This window comes from Salmo salar, chromosome 23 (genome assembly GCF_965601325.2).
Source record: "Salmo salar chromosome 23, fSalSal1, whole genome shotgun sequence".
Lineage (NCBI taxonomy): Eukaryota > Metazoa > Chordata > Actinopteri > Salmoniformes > Salmonidae > Salmo > Salmo salar.
Window position 1 is genome coordinate 8,383,675 of NC_138313.1, and position 26,193 is coordinate 8,409,867.

General features: G+C 42.3%; 1 protein-coding gene across 5 annotated transcripts in view; it reads left to right on the forward strand.

The window, feature by feature from the left end:
* Positions 1 to 7,741: 7,741 nt before the first annotated feature.
* The window catches only part of LOC106584019 (AP-1 complex subunit mu-1), a 45,569-nt gene continuing 27,117 nt past the window's right edge, over positions 7,742 to 26,193 (forward strand). The window contains exons 1-4 of one of the 5 annotated variants that reach the window (XM_014168777.3): positions 7,742 to 7,979; positions 14,658 to 14,782; positions 16,560 to 17,061; positions 17,190 to 18,490. In XM_014168777.3, coding sequence (XP_014024252.1) covers positions 18,449 to 18,490 — 42 coding nt within the window. In that variant the 5' untranslated portion in view covers positions 7,742 to 7,979; positions 14,658 to 14,782; positions 16,560 to 17,061; positions 17,190 to 18,448. Of the gene's footprint in view, positions 7,980 to 8,022; positions 8,485 to 14,657; positions 14,783 to 16,559; positions 17,062 to 17,189; positions 18,491 to 26,193 lie in introns of those variants that run through there. The other 4 variants (XM_045706461.2, XM_045706462.2, XM_082967899.1 and 1 more) reach the window with 4 other exon arrangements.

Consider the following 26,193-nt stretch of genomic DNA (forward strand, 5'->3'; position numbering starts at 1 on the left):
TAAGAGCGTCTGCTAAATTACTAAAATGTAAATGTAGAACGGGGCATCAAAAATCTTCATCTCTCCCACGAACCCATCCAGACTAACGCATATAGCTGGCTGTTGTTCCTATATAGCAGTAGCCCAGGTTAGAGCCCTCCCGGACATCAGTGTGATGAGGTAGGCTATCTTGGAGCGATCCGAGGGGAAGGAGGAGGGCTGAGATAGAAATCCCCGACAGGTGCTCGGCTTCTCCATTGAATAGTTCCGGGGGAGGTGAGAAGGGCTCTTGAAGGTGGAGTGACCGATGAGATGGCACTGCTAACAGCTGAGTTACTGAGGGGTTGTGGGGTAACCACTGTGATGGAATGCCTCCCAGACAACCTGTGGAATTTCTCCAGCCAATGCCCGGTCATGGTGTTCAGCCAATGTTTGGACCCCCTCCATAAGGCCACAAAGCAATTCCTTGTGCCTACCGATGGTGGCTCCTTGGGAGGAGATGGTATTGCGCAGCTGGCCCAGGTCTGTTGGGTCAGTCAGGGCCAGTTTGTACTTTCAGGTAAGACCCATATGCAGATAACGTCGAATTAACAACAGTTTATTAAAAGGATCGGCGAAATTCAAATAAATAATCATAAATATTATGGATTTTAAACATTTAGGTACATAAGTGTCTTATATCGGCTGAAAGCTTAAATTCTTGTTAATCTAACTGCACTGTCCGATTTACAGTAGCTATTACAGCAAAAACATGCCTTGTGATTGTTTGAGGATGGTGCCCCACATCAAAATATTTTTCCAGTGGCACAGGTTTCCTATGTAACGATTAAATATTCACTTTTTGAAAATCTTCCTCTGATTTGTCATCCAAAGGGTCCCAGCTATAACATGTAGTGTTTGTTAGATAAAATCCTTCTTTATATCCCAACGAGTCAGTTGGCGCCAGTTAGTTGGCGCCATCGATTTGAGTAATCCACTTGTTCAACTTGCAGAGAAAGGAATCTGAAAATCTACCCCTAAACTTTGTTTCAACAAGTCAAAATATGTTTCTATTTATTCCTCAGATACACTTAGTCCAACAGGGGCAGGCAAAAGACAGGTCAAGGGCAGGCAGGAGTCAGTAATCCAGATAGGTGGGGCAAAGGTACAGGATGGCAGGCAGGCTCAGGGTCAGGGCAGGCAGAAAAGGTCAAAACAGGAACAATCGAGAGACGGGAACAGAGGGAAAAACAATGGTAGGCTTGACGAAGCAAAACTAACTATCACGTCCTGACCATAGTAAGATGTTATTTTCTATGGTAGAGTAGGTCAGGGCGTGACAGGGGGTGTTTGTTTTGTATTTCTATGTTCATGTTCTAGTTTTGTATTTCTATGTTGGTTTTGTTTGGGATGATCTCCAATTAGAGGCAGCTGGTCCTCATTGTCTCTAATTGGAGATCATATTTAAGTAGGGTTTTTTTCCACCTGGGTTTGTGGGAGATTAGTTTTGAGTAGTGTCTGTTTCACCTCTGCGTCACGGTTTGTTGGTTTTTTGTCATTCAAGTTTATTTATGTATTGCATAGTTTCACAGTATAAATAAAATGTGGAACGACACACACGCTGCACTTTGGTCCGCTTATTCCTACGACAATCGTGACAGAATCTCCCACCACCAATGGACCAAGCAGCGTGCCCAGGAGAGACAGGAATGGACCTGGGAGGAGATACTGGACGGGAAAGGACCCTGGAGTCAGGCTGGGAATTATCGCCATCCTAAGGAGGAGATTGAGGCAGCGAAGGCGGAGCGGCGATATTATGAGGCACTATACCAACCACGAGGCAAGTGCGAGAGGCAGCCCCCCAAAAAATTGCGCGTCATCAACCCGGTTCCAGCTGTACAGGTCCCACGCATCAGGCCTCCAGTGCGCCTCCTCAGTCCAGTACGTCCTGTGCCTCCTCTCTGCACTCGCCCTGAGGTGCGTGTCATCAGCCCGGTGCCACCTGTACCGGTCCCACGCATCAGGCCTCCAGTGCGCCTCCACAGCCCAGTACGTCCTGTGCCTCCTCCTCGCACTCGCCCTGAGGTGCGTGTTACCAGTCTGACGCCACCTGTGCCAGTCCCACGCATCAGGCCTCCAGTGCGCATTCCCAGTCCAGAGCTTCCAGCGACAGTTCCCAGTCCGGAACCTCCTGAGACGGCCTGCAGCCCGGAACCTCCTGAGACGGCCTGCATTTTACTCGCACTAGCAGAGCTGGTTAGATGTTTTTCATGTTATCCAGAGCGTTGGTGACTATAACTGTGCTGCTGGCAACAATTTGATTATGCTTTTTTGCCGACATTTACTGACTCCGGCCATATTCAACGGGTGTTGAGCGTTCGTAAATTCATCAGTTATTCTGCGCTCTGGCACACTCAGATGAGAGTCTTTTGTTAAGACATGTAGCCTGCTAGGTAAACAATGAACCATAATCCCAACTCATAACGTGACTAGCCTGCATGAATCTGCAGGTAGCTAACTAACCAGGTCTAACATTAGGCTATAACTAGTCAAGCAAATGGCTATGAAATACGAATAATAAGATCATACACGTAACGTTAGCTAGCGAGCCAGCCAGCTAACGTTGGCTAGTTAAAAGTACACTTTAACATGAAATGAAACCACTTTCTGTCAAAATTAGAAACGTGTAATATCTGAAAATGTAGCTAGCTAGACTGTCTTACCCGTATACATCATGGATGGACATGTCTCCTGTCGGATACCATGGTTGCCCTTAATCTGAAGATGTCATCCACAGACAGGTGTTTTCTCCATCTCCTTAGCTATCATACTTGAATTCCACTGACTTCAAAACTCGGTCATCCAGAAAGTGGACTGCCGTTTCTCTTTGCTTATTTGAGCTGTTCTTGCCATAATATGGACGTGGTCTTTCACCAAATAGGGCTATCTTGTGTACCTTGTCACAACACAACTGATTGGCTCAAACATGTTAAGGACAGAAATTCCACAAAAAATGGTACTGTGTATTTTTTGTTGTTGTGTATAATTGTGAATATTTATGTTGTATTATACAAGGCGCATTTGAAAAAGAGACATACTGTAAGTCTCAATAAGTCTTCACTGTTTAAAATAAAGGTTAAATAAAAGAAAAAAATCTCTGTCCACAAAATTTGAATAAAAGATACACTGAATTTAAAGGGGTAGCTTAACATAAATGTTCTGAAACCCATATTGAATTAAAACTCCATGAGAATATCAGTTGGCCAGTAAATGGGTGGATTTGGTTGAATTACATTTATTCAGAGCGCACAAGGTAGCCGGGGTGGATTGGCCATCTGACAATTCTGGCAAATGCCAGATGGGCTCGGTCATTTTTTTAGTTGGGTGGGCTGGTCAAAATTGACAAACACAAAAATATATATTTTTTACATAAAAATACAAAAACGAAAAGGTGACATGGTTGGCAGGTACATGGGCCTGTTAAGTTCTTTATTTGTAAGATTTTTACACAATTTCTCTGTTATACTAATCTATAATCACCGTTTGACTTATCAGTGGGCAACGACCAGCCCCCCTACCAAGATGGGCCAGCCTGGTTTTCTGATAGGCTGAGATGAGGTCATGCAAACTCACATATAAAATTAAAACACAGAGCAAAATTGGTTCTGATTGTATAATATTTGAAAATGCAATTGCGGGAAAAACACAGCTTTGGAAGGTGCGTCCACTCGTCCCTTTCGAAGAGAGAAGGGCCTCAGCTTTCTGTAGATATTATTTCTCAACTCAATAGTCAGCTCAATAGCAACTATTGCAACTACGCGCGCAAAGTGCGCACCGGCCATAGTGAGGCCATAGATCTCAATGGTAGTAGCCTACAACTGCTAAGTCTTTTAGGACATTACATTTACTGTTGGCTGAATTAATGGATACTAGCAGTGGATAGTATATCTAGTTAGATCATGTGTTTTTGAGTTTCCACTTCCTCGGGTGTCGAACCCCAAATTAATTAGCCTATGATTTTAGTTAGTGCACATAAAGATACATGTAATTCATCTCTATTGAAAAAAAAAATCTGAAAATTATGGAGTCCTATTTTGACAATAAAACGTAGCACCTAAAGTCTAATTGTGAACCCAAAATTCCTGACAGTCACTGGACTAGGTTTTACAAAATATCTTGAGTCTTGCATTCCTGCTTGGACATGTTAGATGAAACAACTTATTTATTGAATACCTCAGTAGCCTATTTATTATACTTCTTAATAAAGCACTATGACTTACTTTATAAGATGATTACTCATGATTTGGGTCCGACCAAATCACGTGCTGGTGCAACCAATTGTCAAAGTCAGTGACACCAGTGACAACATGGGAAAATGTTAGTCTGAAGCCCTGTAATAGTAATTAGCACTATGGTTAGGTGTTGATTCAGGGGAACACATATGACAAAAATGTATTTGCAATATAGCCTAGTTAGTTTGGCTTTAATAATGTAGTTGAAGTCGGAAGTTTACATACACTTAGGTTGGAGTCATTAAAACTCATTTTTCAACCACTCCACAAATTTCTTGTTAACAAACTATAGTTTTGGCAAGTCGGTTAGGACATCTACTTTGTGCATGACACAAGTCATTTTTCCAACAATTGTTTACAGACAGATTATTTCACTTATAACTCACACAATTCCAGTGGGTCAAAAGTTTACATACACTAAGTTGACTGTGCCTTTAAACAGCTTGGAAAATTCCAGAAAATGATGTCATGGCTTTAGAAGCTTTTGATAGGCTAATTGACATCATTTAAGTCAATTGGAGGTGTACCTGTGGATGTATTTCAAGGCCTACCTTCAAACTCAGTGCCTCTTTGCTTGACATCAGGGGAAAATCAAAAGAAATCAGCCAAGACCTCAGAAAACAACATTGTAGACCTCCACAAGTCTGGTTCATCCTTGGGAGCAATTTCCAAATGCTTGAAGGTAGCACGTTCATCTGTACAAACAAACAATAGTACGCAAGTATAAACACCATGGGACCACGCAGCCGCCATACCGCTCAGGAAGGAGACGCGTTCTGTCTCCTAGAGATGAACGTACTTTGGTGCGAAAAGTGGAAATCTATCCCAGAACAACAGCAAAGCACCTTGTGAAGATGCTGGAGGAAACACTTACAAAAGTATCTATATCCACAGTAAAAACGAGTCCTATATCAACAAAACCTGAAAGACTGCTCAGCAAGGAAGAAGCCACTGCTCCAAAACCGCCATAAAAACTCCAGAATACGGTTTGCAATTGCACATGAGGACAAAGATCGTACCTTTTGGAGAAATGTCCTCTGATCTGATGAAACAAAAACTGTTTGGCCATAATGACCATCGTTATATTTGGAGGAAAAAGGGGGAGGCTTGCAAGCCGAAGAACACCATCCCAACCGTGAAGCACAGGGGTGGCAGCATCATGTTGTGGGGGTGCTTTGCGGGAAGCTTGTGGAAGTCTACCCGAAACGTTTGACCCAAGTTAAACAATTGAAAGGCAATGCTACCAAATACTAATTGAGTGTATGTAAACTTCTGACCCACTGGGAATGTGATGAAAGAAATAAAAACTGAAATAAATCATAAATCATTACTCTCTACTATTATTCAGCCTTTTCACATTCTTAAATAAAGTGGTGATCCTAACTGACCTAAGACAGGGAATTTTTTCGAGGATTAAATGTCAGGAATTGTGAAAAACTGAGTTTAAATGTATTTGGCTAAGGTGTATGTAAACTTCTGACTTCAACTGTATAAGTCTTAAACCGACAGACAGACAATAAAAGAAGAACAGATTGGCAGCAGAGAAGATGCTGAGACAGATAGACACCACAACATGGAGGAAAACAAAATGGCTAGAGCAGAGGCAAAGTTATAGTGGTCAGTTGTATCTCCAGTGTGTTTTTACATATTGTATTTGTTTTCAACATGAGCTGGTTAAAAAAGAGGAGGACGACCATGTCTCGTCAGTCACTGGTACAGAAATGGTTGAGAAATGTTGTACTGTACTGCCAATGTTAAGTGTCAGCACTACTGCCTTTGTCTAAGTAGGGTGTGTCGGGTCAGTTGTAGGGTGTACGTGTGGGGATGGGGTGTGTATGTATGGTTGGTGGCCAGCTGGGTGGGTGGTAGGGGGATGGTGCAGGTGGGGGTGCATGCATTGATGTGGGCTGGTGTGATCAAAATGCCAGAAACTAATTATTGTCCCAGTCCTCCCCTGAAGGTAGGCACATCTGCAGAGTGCATTACAGGACTGAATAAGGTAAGTCTGAATAGCAAATACTGAGAAGTGCGTAGGAAAGGCGTGTGTAGGAATGGCGTACATTTTGTGTGTAGGAAAGCCGTACATTTCCTAAATCTGAATCCCCCCCAATAAATATGACCCTACTGTCCTGCCCGTCTGCCTGCCTTAAGACCAACTGAGGCCTCTTAGAAACTTGCTAGAAGCACACAGAGGGTCTGAGGCATGGAGTGCATGCTGCAGGTTTGGAGCAGGCTGGGATGTGGCCCTATTGTTTTCAGGGTCACCCCTCTTTTCCTTCCAGGGCTGCAGAAGGCCTGCTTTCTCCCTCAAGGCTGAAACCTCTTAACTAGACACAAAAACGCTTTACACATATATTTTCTGTTTCACTCTCTCACCTCAAGACGTTCAGAGATGAGGTGGTTTTATAAGATCAAAGCAAGGTGTGTCTGTGGGGTATCCAATTTGTGATTTATTAATAAATGTAAAGGGGTCGTAAAGGGGACCTGTGTGGTTCTAGTCCCAACCGATATTTTAGCTTATAAATCGATCTGTGTATACCATAGATCGAAATGGTTTGCATTAAGTGACAGCCCTTGTTCACACAGACACAGACTCCTGGCTGAATCCTACAATCGTTACATTGTAGTGTAGCAGGAGAGAGCGGTTTCATCACGGTAGCACATTCAGAGATCGATATATAGCCATTAATCAAAAATAATGAATAGATTTTAAAGAAAGAAAACACTTGCTGTTTGTCATAGACAGACAAGATTATTATTAGATGAAAGGTGAGTTCCTAATGATTTCAGGAAGCCTAGCTAGAGCTCTGTGAGACGTTCACAGCGATGGAGGCAGACGTTTTGATTAAGAGAGACCTTTAGAAAATATGCACATTTTCTCTAACACTAAACATACAAATATGTATTTTACAGTTATAAGGAAGGTGAAATCTTATAGTTAGTGGTTTTATAATTTGATTATGCTATATTTAGAAAGCATGTAAGCATTTCAAGCCTTATCCATGCAGTTTTGTTGAATAGGAAATACAACATATCAAATATTTTTCATATTTGTACTGTGCACTTGAGCTTGTGTCCTCAAAAGGGACTACACCTCAGGAATTTATAACTTTTTTTACCAGAAAGTTTAGATTTGAACCTTTCTTGGAGTATGCTGAATTACTAGTTATTTTTTATGGGCCTCTGGTGATAAATAATTTATTTTGGCGTTACATAGATCACATTTTTGATTACATTTAGTTTAAATGTACAGTATTGTCTGTGCTATATCATACCCTGACTGTAGATAGACCGTGTTTTGATAAGTAGGCCTATGTAATGTGTAAATATGAATTTGTATTGATGTGTAAATAACATGGGTTCTCAGCTGTGAACTCAGATAACTGGAAAGTGTTATCTGTAGTACAGACTGCTATTGTGTGTCAACAAAAGGACATGCAGGACAAAGCATGTAATTTCAAAGCAACCACCTTCTTTCTTTACTGCATGGCAATATTGACTGAGGCCAGGTCTAGTGAAAGTAGGAGGCGAGCGCACCTATGTAGTTACAAAGTTACTCATTAACTTGTCCTTCACAACATGATTGAGGCGAACGCACCCCTTTCAGCCTCCATTTTATAGCAAAGGTGAAAACAAACGTTCAGTGACAATGCTGCTTCAATGTGAGCTATAAGGAAGAAGGTAATATCCGGACCTGAGTTTCAGGTACATATAGACCAGGCTGACCAGGTAGGACACTTCTAATGAGTGGACTTTCTCAACACTTTTACCTTTTGGGCTGTGTTACATTGTTTACATTTGTCAACACTGAGATCATATGACTTCCCTGTTGATATTTCAGTGCATACACTAATTACAGTATCTTGGTATATATTACTACGACAACGTACTAGTATAATAACCAAATGGAAAGATCCTTTTGAACAATCTCAACTAGTATACTGTATATCACAAATGATATTTTAATGGATATGGCGATATATAATAAAATGGAAGTAGATTAATGAGAGAGAAATAAATACATAGATGTATGGGTCCATTTCTGAGTAAGATATCATATTGCAAGCCAATGCTGCTCTACCAGTCAATCATGCCCACACAAAATAAGGCTAAACCTTTGACAGCAGCTGACTTTTCAGCCAGGGTGTTGATAATAATGTAGACCATTGTTCATTCAGGCAGGATGTTGTGGTGAGGTCCAGTTACATTACAAAGGAGAAGTAGAGCGCTAAAGGTAAGAGGCAGTGTTGTAGTACTCGATCCCGGCCTCGAGACTACATATTGAGCGTCTCGGTCTTGTCTCGGTGTACTCGGTCTCGGGACAGTGAGGATTCGTAATTTCTTCCCGAGACCAGCGGAGTAAAAAAAAATCCTAATTATCATCTTCCATTCAGTCAGCGCATAAAACCGCTTCGCCAGGCCAAATATGAAACATTAATATCTTAACAGCCTTTATATCTATTATAAACATGTTTGCGCAGTGCCAAACATATTCGCCTTCAGTGTGTGACAGGTTCGTGATTCTGAAAGGACAGCAACCGTAATACCAGCGCACTCATGTTAGGAGAGTGCACTTCTCGTAAAACACAAAGGACCAGTGGTGTAGTGGAGGGTATATTCTCTTTTTTTCAGTTCTTAAAACACACTGATGCGTATCAAAGTAGTGTAGTGGAGGTATACGACTTTTAGTACAATAGAGAAATCATGCACAAAGTACCCTACACAATCGCAAGGAACGTGAGAAGTATTCACATGCGCGCCACACACATAGCCTAGTTTCAGCGGAATATCATGTGCAGGCAGCATGAGTAAAAAAAAACAACCTATCAACTGGTTTTTAACATGGAGCAGCTCACAGAAGACTGACATCGGTAGCCGGTAGGGTAGGAAAGACGTTTCCACGTATGATATCTACCAGCAAATACAAACAAAGGCAACAATGGGTATGCAAACCAGGTATTGAAAAAGTTTAGTCCGAAGTGTTGGTTAGTTGGCTATTTGTGATTTGCAATTGTCATTATGTGCTGTTCGCATCAGGGGCATAGACATGGATGGGCCTGGGTGGACAGAGGCCCACCCACTGGGGAGCCAGGCCCTTACAGGCCCACCCAATCAGATTAACATGCTTGAAGCATTGTCGTGGACTGACCATCAAATGTGTATTTTTTTTCAATATAAAAAAAATGAGGGAAAAAAACCTGAAAAATCCATAGAAAAACTCACACAAAAAAAATGATTTTTCAGACAGGGTTTTTCATGGGGAACTTTTTAGCTAAATTAGAGTATACCCACTTCTCCATGCACCACTACACCTCTGCATAGGGCCAATGGAAAGACAGCAGTCACACACAGCATGATGGTAAAGGACAAGCAGTCTATAAACTCTGACATAATAAGCCAGTAGGTCCCAATCATAAGTAAACAAAACCCATTAAGCATTTCCCAATCAAAATGTACAACTATTACTTCCCATTGCAAAAAACATTTCATGTTTAGCACACAAAGTAATCACTGACCTAAAGTTTAAAGTGGAACTGACAGCGTTTTAACAGATATGAAACAGACAATCATAATATAAGTAAAAAAATATCAAATTCCCAGTTTATGCTTCAAAACCAACTTCATAAGACGTTTTAAAAATAGTTTTTTTTTTTTACTCAACGTTCCATGACGTACACTAAGGCATTGTTGGCAGAATAGATACACGAGGTTCAATGCATGATTATTATAATTCACTAATACATTTCTTGGTAGTCAAAAATATATTGTCTTTAGGTTGTAAATCACAGCTGGCCTGGTACATTGTTTGCTGCCTCCATTCGGGACGCACTGTTTCAGTTTCAATGACTGAATATTCTGGAGGGAAAAAGGACAAAATGTAACTAACGCTGGGAATGTCAATACAATCAAAACAGCAAGGGCAATGATCACAAGTCAGTCATAATGTGGCTAATAGGCTAGCGGATCTATTTATGTAGCAAGCTAAAAACACGGCGCCTAACGTTAGCTAGATAGCTAGCTAGCTGCTAGGAGGATGTCATGCCATGCCATTGGAGGAGTGGGTGAGTGACTGACTTTTTCCCCTCATATTGTTTTTCAGTGGCTATACACAAGGATGCTACAATTCCCCCATCATTTATCAGAGCTATTTTGACGGCCAACTAGCTGAAAACGTATGAGGGTTTATCTAATGTTTCTTCATTAGATTTGAGCAAATCTCGCTCTGGCTAGCATTAGTTGTTGATCTTGTTGATGTGCATAACTGAGGGAGAGAGAGCCTACCTGTTCATGGTTGTTTGATCAATACATATTTGCAGAAATCCATTCAGGTGTATTTTGTGGCTTTTGGCGAATGAGTTCTAATGATCTAAAGTCATGCCTATAAACACACAGTCCAGTTGAAAGTGAATGATAGCAGGCCCGTGTGGCAAATGGCTTGTTTGTATGAAGGTCCACTGTAGCTCAGATTGGCTATAGCACACCGGTCTGTGTAGACTCCGGGACTGGACAAGACAGATGTTTTTATTCCGTTTTATTTACTGCAGTGTCTATTAATTGTCCAAATGCACAGCCACTTTCCCACTCTATGCCTTGGTATACATAATTCCCAAACATTGTCACGTTCTGACCAGTATGAGGGTTATTTTGTTAGTGTAGGCTGGTCAGGACGTGGCAGAGGGTATTTGGTTTATGTGGTTCGGGGTGTGTGTATTATGTAGAGGGTAGTTGATTTATGTATTCCGGGGTTTTTTGGTCACTGCTCTGTTAGTCTATGTTCTTTCTAGTTAGTCTGTTTCTATGTTTAGTTAATTGGGGTGTGGACTCTCAATTGAAGGCAGGTGTTGTTTAGTTCCCTTTGATTGAGAGTCCTATATATTAGGGTGTGTTTGTAATTTGTGGGAGGTTGTCACTTGAATTGCTGTCGTTTGCCTTCAAGTCTGTATTCGTCGTCCATCGTTTTTTGTTTGTATAAGTGTTTTCATTAAAGTTAATTATGAGCACTCAACACGCTGCGCCTTGGTCCATTCCCGACGACCGTCGTTACAAACATACTAAGAATTTATGAAAATGACCATACTGTATCTAAGTAGTCGCTTGTCAGAAAATGTTTTAATTCTTCCTTGGTGTGTGTATGAACAAATTTTAATAAGATGTCATGTTGATAAAATGCTGTCAGTTCCACTATAAATGCAACAATGTTTCACAAACGAGTTATTTTCAAAGAGATGGCTAACAACAGCAAGAGAGCTGCAACAAAAAAAACACAGTTCCATTCACCAGATGATCATTTGAAACTTCACTTCTTGATTAAAGTTAATCTTGAAAGGGAGAAGCTAACAAATTAGCAACAACATCCTCTTTGATAACACCTGCCGCAGCCACTGCAAACTAGCCGACAACAAAAGCTAGCTAGCTAGACCGTGGGAAAACTACTGCTCGAATATGCAGAAACAGTTTGTGATATATTGAAAACCTAAGCATAACATGTGCTATATACACAAACATCTGCCACAATAATCATATTACTTGTATTTTTTAAAACAAGCTCCTTATAAACTACACAAGCACCAGAAACGCTGTTGTTTTGGCAAGTAGCAAAAAAATCACTGATATGGATTAGGGGGGAAATCAGGTTGTACGTTGACTTTCAAGAAGGCAGATGTTTCCATAAGTTTTAGTAAAAACGGTCCCACTCATTAAGTCAAAATGTGATTGGTTGTTTCCACTGGCACTCCAAAATTGTGCCCTAATACAGGTGAATAGCAGATGTCTTTATCTAGGTTCTGATGGCCTAGCAAATGGCTGACTTAGCTAGCTAGATTTATCTCCCCAGAGACCAGCAAAGAAAAATCTTGATTGGATCTTTTTTTTCTCATCAGTGTTAGCCCTTTCCTTTCCAACAAAAACTGAAGCAATTAAATTAGAACATCATTGAAAATAGTAATATAGTTATCATTATAGTTATATTATTATAATCATTATTTTATAAATCCTTAGCCCTTCTCTGAAGGAGTAGAAGGCCCATTGTTCCCCACTGTGTTTGGGTTAGCAATCATTTGTAGAGTGGCTCTATTTTCCCTCAGCATGCGTTTTTTTTTCACTATTTAGAATGTCAAAAGAATCAATATGTTGGTCTGAAACATGAACACAGAAAAACTGGACATTTTGAACTCTTATTATGGTGGTGATTTGACAAAATTACAATCATGGTCTTGAATTGGACTTTCATTTTTCTGGCCTCGGTCTTGACTCGGTCTCAGACCCCTTGTCCCCCTCTGGTCTTGGTCTTGAATCAGTCTCGCTTTAGGTGGTCTTGAACACAACACTGGTAAGAGGTATTAGTCCGTCAAATGTATTACTCTGCTATCTGACTAACCTCTAAAGCTAAATATATCAGTATCATGGTGTTTTTGTTTGCAGTACTTGCTTGGCTCTATTGATGACATTGCAGAGTGTGTAGGCCTTTATGCAAATGTTAGAAACGATTGTACCCATTGACACTTTCTTTGTTTAGGACAAACAGTAGAATTAACATAGTTGCAGTCGTAGATGTGAAACTCATTCAAAGTAAAGAATAACTATTTTTAAGAATACCACCCTAGCCTGCCTAGCAGGCTCCCTGTACCCATTGCATGCCTAAAACATCTTCCTCATAAACAACTTTGCCAGCTGTTTTTCCAATCACTGTGTGATCAAACCATGTCCTTCATTCTTGACAAACAATGGCATAGCTTAGTTCCCATGCAAAACGCAAAACGAATAACACAAATATATATATGGCACCATGAATGAGGACTGAGGAGGTGGAGGAAGGTGGAAGGATGACTTGCTCAGCTGCACCACAGAGTAGCCATACCAGGTGATCAGATGGCTTTGTGTGTGACTTCTATACCCAGAGAGGAGAGAGAGGAGAAGGACAGGACCTAGGCAACCCATTACAGAACAGCAAGAGCTGCAGGGATGGGAGGGATGGGAGTGTGTGAGGGAGAGGGAGGTGTGTTTTTTTTACCCCTTTTTTCTCCCCAATTTTCGTGGTATCCAATTGGTAGTACTTAGTCTTGTCTCATCGCTGCAACTCCCGTATGGACTCGGGAGAGGTGAAGGTCGAGAGCCATGCATCCTCCGAAACACAACCCAACCTAGCCGCACTGCTTCTTGACACAATGCACATCCAACCCGGAAGCCAGCCGCACCAATGTGTCAGAGGAAACACCATACACCTGGTGACCTGGTCAGCGTGCACTGCGCCCGGCCCAGTGCACGATGAGACAAGGATATCCCTGCCGGCCAAACCCTCCCTAACCCGGATGACGCTGGGCCAATTGTGCGTCGCCCCATGGACCTCCCGGTCGCGGCCGGCTGCGACAGAGCCTGGGCTCGAACCCAGAATCTCTGGTGGGACAGCTAGCACTGCGATGCAGTGCGCCACCCAGGAGGCCTTCAAAGCCTACTCTTAAACATACAGTGCACACTCATGCAGTCACAAACGCTAATGCAGATGCAGACACACAGACAAGCATGCACACACGCTAGATGTACGCACACACACATACACACACCCTACTATTACACACACAGCCTCTTGTGGGCTCCTAGGCTTTCCATAGCTCCCAGGCCTGGAGTGTTGTTTTTGTGCCTTGGCTGTGTGAGGACAGGAAGAGATAAAGAGAGCCCCACTCGGGTGTTTACAGCCAACAATGCTGAGCTGAATAGCAGGAGAAGGAGAGGGGAAGAGGCCTAATGGCAGACCGACCAGCCAGCCTGGCCCCTCTGCGAAAAATCACCATGGTGCCAAGAGGACTCTGAAAACAGAAAAGGAAGGGTGAAAAAATAAAGAGAGAGAAAGATACAAGTGGTTCTAAGAACTACATAAGAGCACTCTGCAGAACAAAAGCTATTGCTATTGTGTGTGAAAAGCTCTTCATTCTATAACTAAACACTTTAAATCAACTTTTTAGTGCATAGAAAGTGTGTACACACATCTTCATAGAAAATGTACAACACCAACCTGGCGGGAACACTAAACTGGTATGGACTGACTGTTGTCTTTGTGAGAACATGCCAATAGACATCTTCAGAGTGCAATAAGTCATTTATGACAGCATGAATCAACATCGCATGCAAACAAATGTACATTTAACATATTCACTTACAGAAGAGCACAGAGGTCACTGGTTGCAGCTTTGATTGAACATGTCAAAAACGGTTTATGTTTTTCAACCCAATTCTGGTGTTTTTTAGGGCCAGTAGTTTTTCCTGGTCAGGTATATTTCAGTTAGGTCATAGGCCCTATATACCCTATAAGTCAGGTTATAATGGCTACACAAATGCAGTCCAATTCTAGTTATGACTTACTTTTCAGTCTGATTAATATGTATTGTGTTTCTCCATTTGTCATTTCTACAGGAAGTAGGGGAACCATGGGGTCCTGGGGCCCCGGTCTGTGTGTGGTTTTGTGTTTCTGGGGAACAGTTAGTTGGAACACACTTCACGGTCACATTGTTGGCCCGTGTACTGTCAATACTGGCACGGTAAGAAAGACACACACAGCTTTGTCCTTCTCCCCATGTTCTTCCCTTTGTTCAGTTCTAAGCAGTCACACGAGGATGACACGATGGAGAATTTCCTGTTTGTGCTACACTTTTCCTGTTGTTGATCATACAGTAAACTAGTGTTACCTCTGGGAGTCAAGTCTACTTCGTTATAGGATATCAACATTAGAATTATATGTCAAGATTGTGCTTCTTTCAGCAAATCTATTTGTTTTTCACAAATTGATTCGTTAAATATTAGATGGTTTTCTTTTATCTTTCTGTTTTAAAGTGATTACATTCAATATTTAGTTATTAGCACTAGACAGTTGCAAAGACTCCTGGGTCATTTGACAAAATGAGGGCCTTTGATTTTTTGAGTAGACATTGTGCACCAATATTGAATTTTAAAAGCCTGTTATATTAAATGAAGTGCCCTTTCATATAGACCACATGGACAATTCAATAAATCCGTTTTATTTTATGTGAATAAAGGCTTGCTAAAGTGCAAAAATACTGCATTTTGACATGTCCCTCCGTCAACCCCGTGTCCCCTCTAGGAAGATTTTAACCCCCTTAATCCTAACATTTCTCCACATTTCACTATCATTGTACAGCCTTAGTTATTTTGTTGTTTTGACAAAGTCATGTCTGAAGATGATTTATTTCATGTGATTAGTGATTCATTTACGTCTGTCCCTCATTTTATGGTCAACCCTGTTATGTGCACTGAACTCTTGTTTTAATATGGTGACACTATTCCTTTTTAAATATTTATTTTTAAAGAAACATTAAACAGGTGTCCTGACTCTCTGAGGTCATTAAAGATCCCATTGCACTTATCGTAAGAGTAGGGGTGTTAACCCCGGTGTCCTGGCTAAGTTCCCAATCTGGCCCTCATACCATCACAGCCACCTAATCATCCCCAGCTTACAATTGGCTCATTCATCCCCCTCCTCTCCCCTGAAACTATTCCCCAGGTCGTTGCTGTAAATGAGAATGTGTTCTCAGTCAACTTACCTGGTAAAATACAAATAAATAAATAAATATAATAGCCAAATCATAGAGTACAAGCAGGTGAGCTGGTTGTACTCTTTTTGGCCATTTTCTGGTGTTTTGTGGTGGAAAACGGAGCGGATCAAGCATAACACGTCAACCCTGGTACCCATAGGTAGACAGGCTAGATATGTTTTTAAAAATTCAAATTGTACACCTTTTTTTTACTCTCTGTTGCACACAAGAAGCTTCCATTCCCCCTCTAACAAGGGGATTTATGGCTGATTTAAGAAGAAGTCGTCAACCCTGTTACGGTGAACCCTGTTTATTTGGCTCTATTTTTATTTGATGTATTTGACCTTTATTTAACTAGGCAATTCAGTTAAGAACAAATTCTTATTTACGATGACGTCCTACAAAGGCACTTAATAGACACTTACTAGAGTATTTTTTTAAATTTCACCTCTTGAGTTGGGAAAACTGGTTACATGACATTGAACATGTGCTCTTTATGACAGAATGTTATAATTAGGTGAAATCAAACTTTTTTTTTTTACCAAGTTACACTTCTCTATAGGTACTGACTTGGTGGAAAGACCTTCCTCATGTATTTTAACATCACCATTTTAATAATTCCCTTTCAATTCACCCATACAATGGTTTTAGGGAGAAAATCCTAATGTTGATTTATTCTTTTCAAAACTCTTCTTGATTCTAACAAAATGGCAACCACAAAATTGGAAGGGTTGGCTTGACCAATCTTGTCCATCTCTTCCACAAGGCATCATTTAACTGCAGTTGGAGGAAACTGGCCCATATTCCAACAGAGATATGGAACAATGCAACCGCACTGGACCTCTCTCATAACCACCTGAACCTTACTAACCCTCAACACCTCAGACAACTACAGAGGTTGGATCAGCTGGTTAACCTAAATCTCTCAGGAAACTACCTCCCTCTGCTGGAGAAAGGCCACTTCTGCAGCCTGCCCTTCCTGCAGATACTAGACCTCAGTGGTTGCAAATTGACCTCCATGGAGGCTGGAGCTCTGCAGGGTTTACCAAGGTTAGGGAAGCTGTTTCTGGGGCACAACATACTGCAAGCCCCCCTGTCTGTTTCTGCTCAAACTATATCCTTCCTGGATCTCCATGGGAACCAAGAGCTTGACCATGGCTCTGATGATTCGTCGACAGGAATCAGAACACCATTCCATAGGAAACTGTTAACAGAGGTCATTGAACTTCCCAGCCCAACTCCAGCTAACTCAATGACTACAACTAATGGTATGGATCTCAGTTATATAACTTACTTCTGCTTCATTATATCAATTAATTTCTATGTACTTAGTATCAATTATCTGTTGTCACGCTTACTGATTTGAGCAGTAAAAGCTATTCCCCTCTCCCAACAGGCAGTGAGGATGGTGGTCAGAGCCGTTTATCCAAAAGCTGGCAGTACCTGGTAGCAGTACTGGTGACGGCCATCTCCCTCTCCCTCCTCATCGCTGTCCTGGCCAAATGCCAGCTGGTCCGCCGCTACCTGGCCAGTTACCGTCACACCCGGCTGATCGAGGGGGACACAGCCAGCCAGTGTGACCCCAACAGCCTGGAGGTAGGCTTCTCCATGCATAACCATGGGGGACAGGCACGGAGCACCCACCCTGCTGCTGTCCCCCAGGGAGAGATGGACATGGAGGATGAGGAGGATGATGATGATGATGGCTTCATAGAGGATAACTACATACAAGCCAGCGAGAGGGAGAGGGCTAAGAGGGCACTGGAACTGCAGGAAGAGGAGGATGACATGGTATTTTCCATTGGCTAGAAGACGTGGAATGGGAGGGGAGAGAGAGATGGGAGAGAAAGACAGACAGACATACATACAGAGAGAGACAGAAAGAGAGAGAGAGAGGTCACTGTAGCCAATTTGGACACTGATTAGGGCCAATGCCGATATTAAATATATGCATGTCTATCTCCATCATCTTGGGATGGAAAAAAACAGTCACATATGAATACAAAACTGACAATAGCAATCTCTCTCAGAACAGAGCCAACTCAATGTAGCTTTGCAATAGGGTACCTGTGGATGTGTGTCTTTCATTGGATTTCCAAGTAGGGTTGACTGTTTGTATGGACTTGAAATACAAATATGTTGGAAAATGATTATACAAAGTGGATCAAATAATCAATCCATTTGTTTTGATTTAGCTTTTTTGAGTTCTGGCATAATTTGTTTTTTGTGTGTGCTTGCACTCCACTTTGTTACATTTGTAGATCAAATAAACGTTTTTAACTTCAGTAGCACACTTCTGTAGAAAAAGCCATCACATTATTTTGAAACACAGGTATGCATCGATCTATAATAAGGTATAACAATGTTTTATATAGTACAATAGACAAACACTCCTGGTAGTAGTTTAGAAGAAGAACAGAAGATAATCGATACCGTGGTATGTAAACCCATTCATTGATGTAGCGACTCTCGCACAGAATGACTGTCCACAGTGTGGGTTGGTTTTGCCTGCTCTGTTGGGTTGAAAGCTGCTCGACAGGTCTGACGACGAAATACTACCCGGAAAAGAGCGAGAGAGGACGTTCACTGAATATAATGTTGTAAGGGATATTGAACGTGAAACATCAGTATATTGTCCGGTATTAGTTTATCAGGATGTCGGCGTCTGCTATATTCATTCTGGATCTTAAAGGCAAGGTGAGTTGAGATTTGACAGTTTATGTGGCGGAGAAGTTTATAGTTAATGCATCGAGATCAACAGCGCTGAGCACAGGCTGCACCTGCCAGTGTAGCGCAGTAATCCATGCATAAAACTATAAGCGCAGATAAGAATATGAAAGATAGCGGTAGGGCAGGCTATAGTAAAATTACATACTTGTTTATTATCTTTGATTACTTACAACTAAATGTCGTTTATTTCTGAATACTTAAATGTCATATTACATTCACAACATAGCGATTTAACTTCGTGATCGGCTCAATTTTCCGTTCAATTTTTATCAGCAGAGAAATAGCAATCTACTTCAGCACTCTCTGAACCCTACACCTACATCAAGTAAAACGAATGTCTTGACAAGTTATTTCTCAATCACTTATACACATTCTCAGCAGTGTAGGCAGTGGCATGTCCAGAACATTTTAAATGGGGTGGCACAGACCCCGTTTAGGGGGGGCCATAACATTTTTAACCTTAATCAATGCTAGATAGATTATTTCAATATAGTTATGATGGTTCAACGCCAGTGGAGGCTGGTGACATGAACAATTGAGGAGGATAGGAGACTCACAGTATAGGCGTGGACAGCACAGATGGCGAAACTTGTTTTTAAAAAAATCGAGGGAGTAGCAGTGTGCAGGACAGGCTCATCATGGATGGATGGTGTTGGAGAAGAACTAAACTCTTCCATTCAGGGCAGGATAGGATTGTACTGATAAAGATGTGCAGTTAGTTTAAACAGCCAGCACATAAGTGATAATGTTATCACTCCGTCCCCTATTTATTGCAGGATTGTGATTTGTGATTAATCAACATTGACACTCGTTCTTTACAGTCTAAACAACAATAGATAATTGAGTAATACAAGTAGGTTATTATTACGAAAGAATAATTTCAGGTGAACAACAAAAATAAATCTATACCAGAGGTGGCCAACCTTGCTCCACTGACCCTTGCTCTTTACGGGGTGAGCAGACTTCTGTTCCAGCCAAGCAATAGCACACTTGATTATCAACTCATTACAGTAGGTTTGACAAGTTGAATCAGGTGTGTTATTGCTGGGCTGAAACAGAACCCTGCACACCCAGCAGACCTCCAGCAGGGTTGACCTGCTCCAGTTATAGAAGGTATATACATTGTGTGTGATGTTTTAACTGCATTTTTGTATACAACATTTTCTAACATACTGTATAATCCATTATATAGGTTATACCCTTAGTCTCAGTCTTGGGACCTTCATTGGGACCTCTCTCTTCATCTGCAAACAGGCTTTCACAGCTTTCCATATGAGTTCCCAGTTGTTTTGAACGTGGCATTAAGAGTTGGGATTATGGTTCATTGTTTAGCTAGCTAGCTACATGTCTAAACAAAAGACTCCAATCTGCAAGTAACCATTTCACTGTACCGTTTACACCTTCTGTACCCTGTGCATGTGACGAGTAAACGTGATATGGTGTGTGTTTACCAGAGACGGTAATGTGAAGAACAACATGTCCTGCACCAAAATCAGATTAGAATATAGGCCAAGGACTAGAAGTTTATTTTTACTACTACTTTTTGCTACCACTTTCACCACTTTTAGTCTTGAAAACCTTTGGTTGTTTACTACACTGTGAATCCTTAAAGAGATGGGTGTGAACAATGCCGAATGGGTGTAGACAAAGGAAAGGTCTCCAGTAGGTGTACCAAACCATTCACAGGCCATTTTCTCAACCGTGGAGTTACAAGTTTATCAAAATGACTTTCTCATTGTTCCTCAACTGCACAGTATGATATACAATTTTCTAGCTCGGAGTCTCTACTTTTATCCAATGTCAAATGTTGCTACATATGACCGAATCCAGGTGGTGGGTCACATATAGCTAAGTGCTTTCTCATTGGCTAAACTAGGCTCATAATAAAATAAAAATACAAATGAATATTTACAGATCCCATACAAGTTTGTAATTAAGGCACATGAAAGTTCACATGTTCAAGAAAGCATTTCTGAAAGAAAAAACATAAATGTCCCTCAAACAGCCTTTACTGTTAAGTAGAAACTAGCGTCGGCTGCCCCCGATGGGCTGGCATGTCACGTTTAATGTCTTATTAGGCAACTCTATGAACACAAGATAAGGTGCAATAATAGCCTAGTTTAATTGGCTCATTCATGGACCGTTGTTTGCATACAAAGTCTGGGGGGGGGGGGGGTACGGGGGTACCTGCACATTCAGACAGCAGACTATAGGCTAATCAAGCCAAACCTGACTTCCCTTATTCGTGTGGTTGTGGTAATAATGTTGTGGAGAAGGAGAGCCTGAGGGTATTACGGGGATGGATCCCTGGATCCCTATCAGTGCTAAAGCCTTTTCTGCCCTCAGGCCTTCTCCCTGCTAAAACCAACCCAGACGGGCTGTACTGGAGGCTGAGGATATCTATCTATCTATGTATCTATCTATCGATCGATCGATCGAGACTAGAGTGTCAGGATACAGTCACTGTATCAACACATTGTGTGCTTGTTCTTGAAGTTTGAGATGCTATGAATGTAGCTTTTTATGCTGTATTGATCAACTGAATGTGTCTTTCTTTGAAATATATTGTTATGCTGATAAATGGCTGCTTTGTTTTGTACACTGACTACAATCATATATTTGAAATAAAACGTTTACACCAACACACTGATGAATGATCCCAAGCTGTTTTATTAAGCAAATTAAACAATTGGAGCATTTATCATTGTGTGGTATCTATTCTTTATTTCATTACTTTACTTTGTGCGCATGCAATTCTGGATGTGTGTACACTAGGCTACTTTTAAACTACACTCATACGTTTGCTGTCTTAAGTAATATACAGTGAATTCGAAAAGTATTCAGACCCCTTGACCTTTTCCTCATTTTGTTACTTTACAGTCTTATTATAAAATGGATAATACATCTTTTTTTCCTCATCAATCTACACACCCTTTAATGACAAAGCAAAAACAGTTTTTTAGAAATTGTTGCAAATGTATTACAAATTTAAAACTGATATCACGTTTACATACATATTCAGACCCTTTACTCAGTACTTTGTTGAAGCACCTTTGGCAGCGATTACAGCCTTGAGTCTTCTTGGGTATGACGCTACAAGCTTGGCGCGCGTGTATTTGGGGAGATCCTATCAAGCTCTGTGAGGTTGGATGGGGAGCGTCGCTGCACAGCTATTTTCGGGTCTCTCCAGAGATGTTCGATCGAGTTCAAGTCTGGGCTCTGGCTGGGCCACTCAAGGACATTCAGAGATGTGACCTGAAGCCACTTCTGCGTTGTCTTGGCTGTGTACTTCGGGTCGTTGTCCTGTTGGAAGGTAAACTTTTGCCCCAGTCTGAGGTCCTGAGCGCTCTGGACTAGGTTTTCATAAAGGATCTCTCTGTATTTTGCTTTCATCTTTCCCTCTATCCTGACTAGTCTCCCAGTCCCTGCCGCTGAAAAACCTCCCCAGAGTATGCTGCCACCACCATGCTTCACTGTAGGGATGGTGCCAGGTTTCCTCCACACATGACGCTTGGCATTCAGGCCAAAGAGTTGGTTTCATCAGACCAGAGAATCTTGTTTCGCATAGTCTGAGAGTCCTTTAGATGGCTTTTGGCAAACTCCAAGCGGGCTGTCATATGCTTTTTACTAAGGAGTGGCTTCCATCTGGCAACTCTACCATAAAGGCCTGATTGGTGGAGTGCTGCAGATATGGTTCTCCTTCTAGAAGGTTCTCGCATCTCCACAGAGAAACTCTAGAGCTCTGTCAGAGTGACCATCGGGTTCTTGGTCACCTCCCTGACCAAGGCCCTTCTCCCCCGATTGCTCAGTTTGGCCTAGCGGCCAGCTCTAGGAAGAGTCTTGGTGGTTCCAAACTTCTTCCATTTAAGAATGATGGAGGCCACTGTGTTTTTGGGGACCTTCAATGCTGCAGAAATGTTTTGGTACCCTTCCCCAGATCTGTGCCTCGACACAATCCCTGTCTCTGAGCTCTACGGACTCTTCCTTCGACCTCATAGCTTGGTTTTTGCTCTAACATGCACTGTCAACTGTGGGACCTTATGTACATTTACATTTACATTTAAGTCATTTAGCAGACGCTCTTATCCAGAGCGACTTACAAATTGGTGCATTCACCTTATGATATCCAGTGTAACAACCACTTTACAATAGTGCATCTAAATCTTTTAAGGGGGGGTTAGAAGGATTACTTTATCCTATCCCAGGTATTCCTTAAAGAGGTGGGGTTTCAGGTGTCTCCGGAAGGTGGTGATTGACTCCGCTGTCCTGGCGTCGTGAGGGAGCTTGTTCCACCATTGGGGTGCCAGAGCAGCGAACAGTTTTGACTGGGCTGAGCGGGAACTGTGCTTCCTCAGAGGTAGGGAGGCGAGCAGGCCAGAGGTGGATGAACGCAGTGCCCTTGTTTGGGTGTAGGGCCTGATCAGAGCCTGAAGGTACGGAGGTGCCGTTCCCCTCACAGCTCCGTAGGCAAGCACCATGGTCTTGTAGCGGATGCGAGCTTCGACTGGAAGCCAGTGGAGAGAGCGGAGGAGCGGGGTGACGTGAGAGAACTTGGGAAGGTTGAACACCAGACGGGCTGCGGCGTTCTGGATGAGTTGTAGGGGTTTAATGGCACAGGCAGGGAGCCCAGCCAACAACGAGTTGCAGTAATCCAGACGGGAGATGACAAGTGCCTGGATTAGGACCTGCGCCGCTTCCTGTGTGAGGCAGGGTCGTACTCTGCGAATGTTGTAGAGCATGAACCTACAGGATCGGGTCACCGCCTTGATGTTAGTGGAGAACGACAGGGTGTTGTCCAGGATCACGCCGAGGCTCTTAGCACTCTGGGAGGAGGACACAAGGGAGTTGTCAACCGTGATGGCGAGATCATGGAACGGGCAGTCCTTCCCCGGGAGGAAGAGCAGCTCCGTCTTGCCGAGGTTCAGCTTGAGGTGGTGATCCGTCATCCACACTGATATGTCTGCCAGACATGCAGAGATACGATTCGCCACCTGGTTGTCAGAAGGGGGAAAGGAGAAGATTAATTGTGTGTCATCTGCATAGCAATGATATGAGAGACCATGTGAGGATATGACAGAGCCAAGTGACTTGGTGTATAGCGAGAATAGGAGAGGGCCTAGAACAGAGCCCTGGGGGACACCAGTGGTGAGAGCACGTGGTGCGGAGACAGATTCTCGCCACGCCACCTGGTAGGAGCGACCTGTCAGGTAGGACGCAATCCAAGCGTGGGCCGCGCCGGAGATGCCCAGCTCGGAGAGGGTGGAGAGGAGGATCTGATGGTTCACAGTATCAAAGGCAGCAGATAGGTCTAGAAGGATGAGAGCAGAGGAGAGAGAGTTAGCTTTAGCAGTGCGGAGAGCCTCCGTGACACAGAGAAGAGCAGTCTCAGTTGAATGCCCAGTCTTGAAACCTGACTGATTAGGATCAAGAAGGTCATTCTGAGAGAGATAGCAAGAGAGCTGGCCAAGGACGGCACGTTCAAGAGTTTTGGAGAGAAAGGAAAGAAGGGATACTGGTCTGTAGTTGTTGACATCGGAGGGATCGAGTGTAGGTTTTTTCAGAAGGGGTGCAACTCTCGCTCTCTTGAAGACGGAAGGGACGTAGCCAGCGGTCAAGGATGAGTTGATGAGCGAGGTGAGGTAGGGGAGAAGGTCTCCGGAAATGGTCTGGAGAAGAGAGGAGGGGATAGGGTCAAGTGGGCAGGTTGTTGGGCGGCCGGCCGTCACAAGACGCGAGATTTCATCTGACATGTAGACAGGTGTGCCTTTCCAAATCATGTCCAACAATTGAATTTACCACAGGTGGACTCCAATCAAGTTGTAGAAACATCTCAAGGATGATCAATGGAAACAAGATGCACTTAAGCTCAATTTCGAGTCTCAAAACAATGGGTCTGAATTCTTATGTAAATAAGGTATTTCTGTTTTTCATTTGGGGTATTGTGTGTAGATTGATGAGGAAAAACATTTATTTAATCCATTTTAGAATAATGCTGTAACGTAACAAAATGTGGAAAAAGGGAAGGGGTCTAAATACTTTCCGAATGCACTGTATGAGAAACTAGACACCACAATGTATAGATAGCCTGACGTGATGGGACATGTTCATAAATATAACCTGACATTTGTTTTCAAGGTGAAATATAGTAGCCATGATGTGTGTTTGATTGTCAAACCATGTCATTCTCAGAGGGGAAAGTCATTTTAGACCCTCTGGTAGCGTCATAGATCTTTCATGGATGTTTACCTCCAAATCACTGAGCTTGTTTCCCAATGGTACCCTATTCCTTATGCAGTGCACTACTTTTGACCCCTGTTCAAAAGTAGTGCACTACATAGGGAATAGGGTGCCATTTGAGATGGAACCTGAGGGATCTCTGGTCTGTTTACCTTAACTGAGATGTCGTACAGACGGTAGTTCCTATTGATTGTAAACAATGCCTCATTGACAATAACCAGTGTCCCATTGCCAAACAAACTTCCCCTGGCTGAATCATCCCATCATTTTTTTAAGGGGATATGGTGTGTGTGTCTGTGTCTGTGTGTGAGTGAATAAATCAGGCCCTCATAGTCAGCCAGTGTGTTTGACTGTTTGTCAGCCAACAGTGTCACTGAACTTGAACCATAAGCCTGCTTTCATATTCCCAGACATGTCTCTCATTCAATCTCTTAACACTTACCACATCACTGCAGCAGTCTGTCAGATCTGTCTGTCTGGTCTCTGCAGTACTGTAGCAAGATGCACTGGCTAACTCCATTGGAGTTGTTGTTGTGTGTGTGTGTGTGTGTGTGTGTGTGTGTGTGTGTGTGTGTGTGTGTGTGTGTCCTTAGGTTCACCTTTTTAGAGTTAGCAGAATATTAGTCTCACGGTACCAGACCCCAACACTGTATAATGGCTGGAGTCTAGGCTAGCAGAATACAAATGTAATGGTTCAACAGAGAAAGTGTTTTAATGAAAAACAAAAGGTGGCTGGAGTGAGGTTTGTCAGCTCAGGATGACTGCAGACAGTGGCTGGGGATTAAAACAGGAATGAGGAACTTGCAATGGCCATGATGAAGGGTTGGTGACAATGGGTTTGAACGATATTTAAACTTTTTATTTCCTTGAACCTCAATGGCAGTTTAATGTAAATTTTAAGCAGAAGCCAAACACGTCCTCCAAAGCCATATTTATTCTCAAAATGGTAATAATTGTGAACACCGAAATCTATCATTTTCCTCTACGTTCTTAACATTCAGGTAGCGTTTGTGTTTTCTGCAAGGGCAGACTGATTTTTATATGCAACAACCTTTGAAATGTCTGTCCGTCTGTCTGGGGTTCCGCCTGTCCGTATCCTTTCACTGTGTGATGAGTTTTTCATTTTGGTATTTCCTTTGTCTTATTTGTTATTTCCTCCTCTTTTGTTGTCTCTGCCCTGTGTGATCTCCCCGGCACAGAGGCCCCTCTAGTACAGAGGGTTGAGGCCATGTCTTCAGTGTGTGAGATCCCTCAAGCATAGGCTTTGATCTCTTTCAACACTTATTTCAGAGTGTGAGGGCTCCAGCCCAGCGACTCTCAACGCTGACTCATCTTGTTATTTGTGTTGAAATGAGTGTGTGTGTGTGTACACATTTTATTATACTTGTGAGTACCAGAAGTCCTCAAAAGAATAGGAAACCAACTAAAATTCA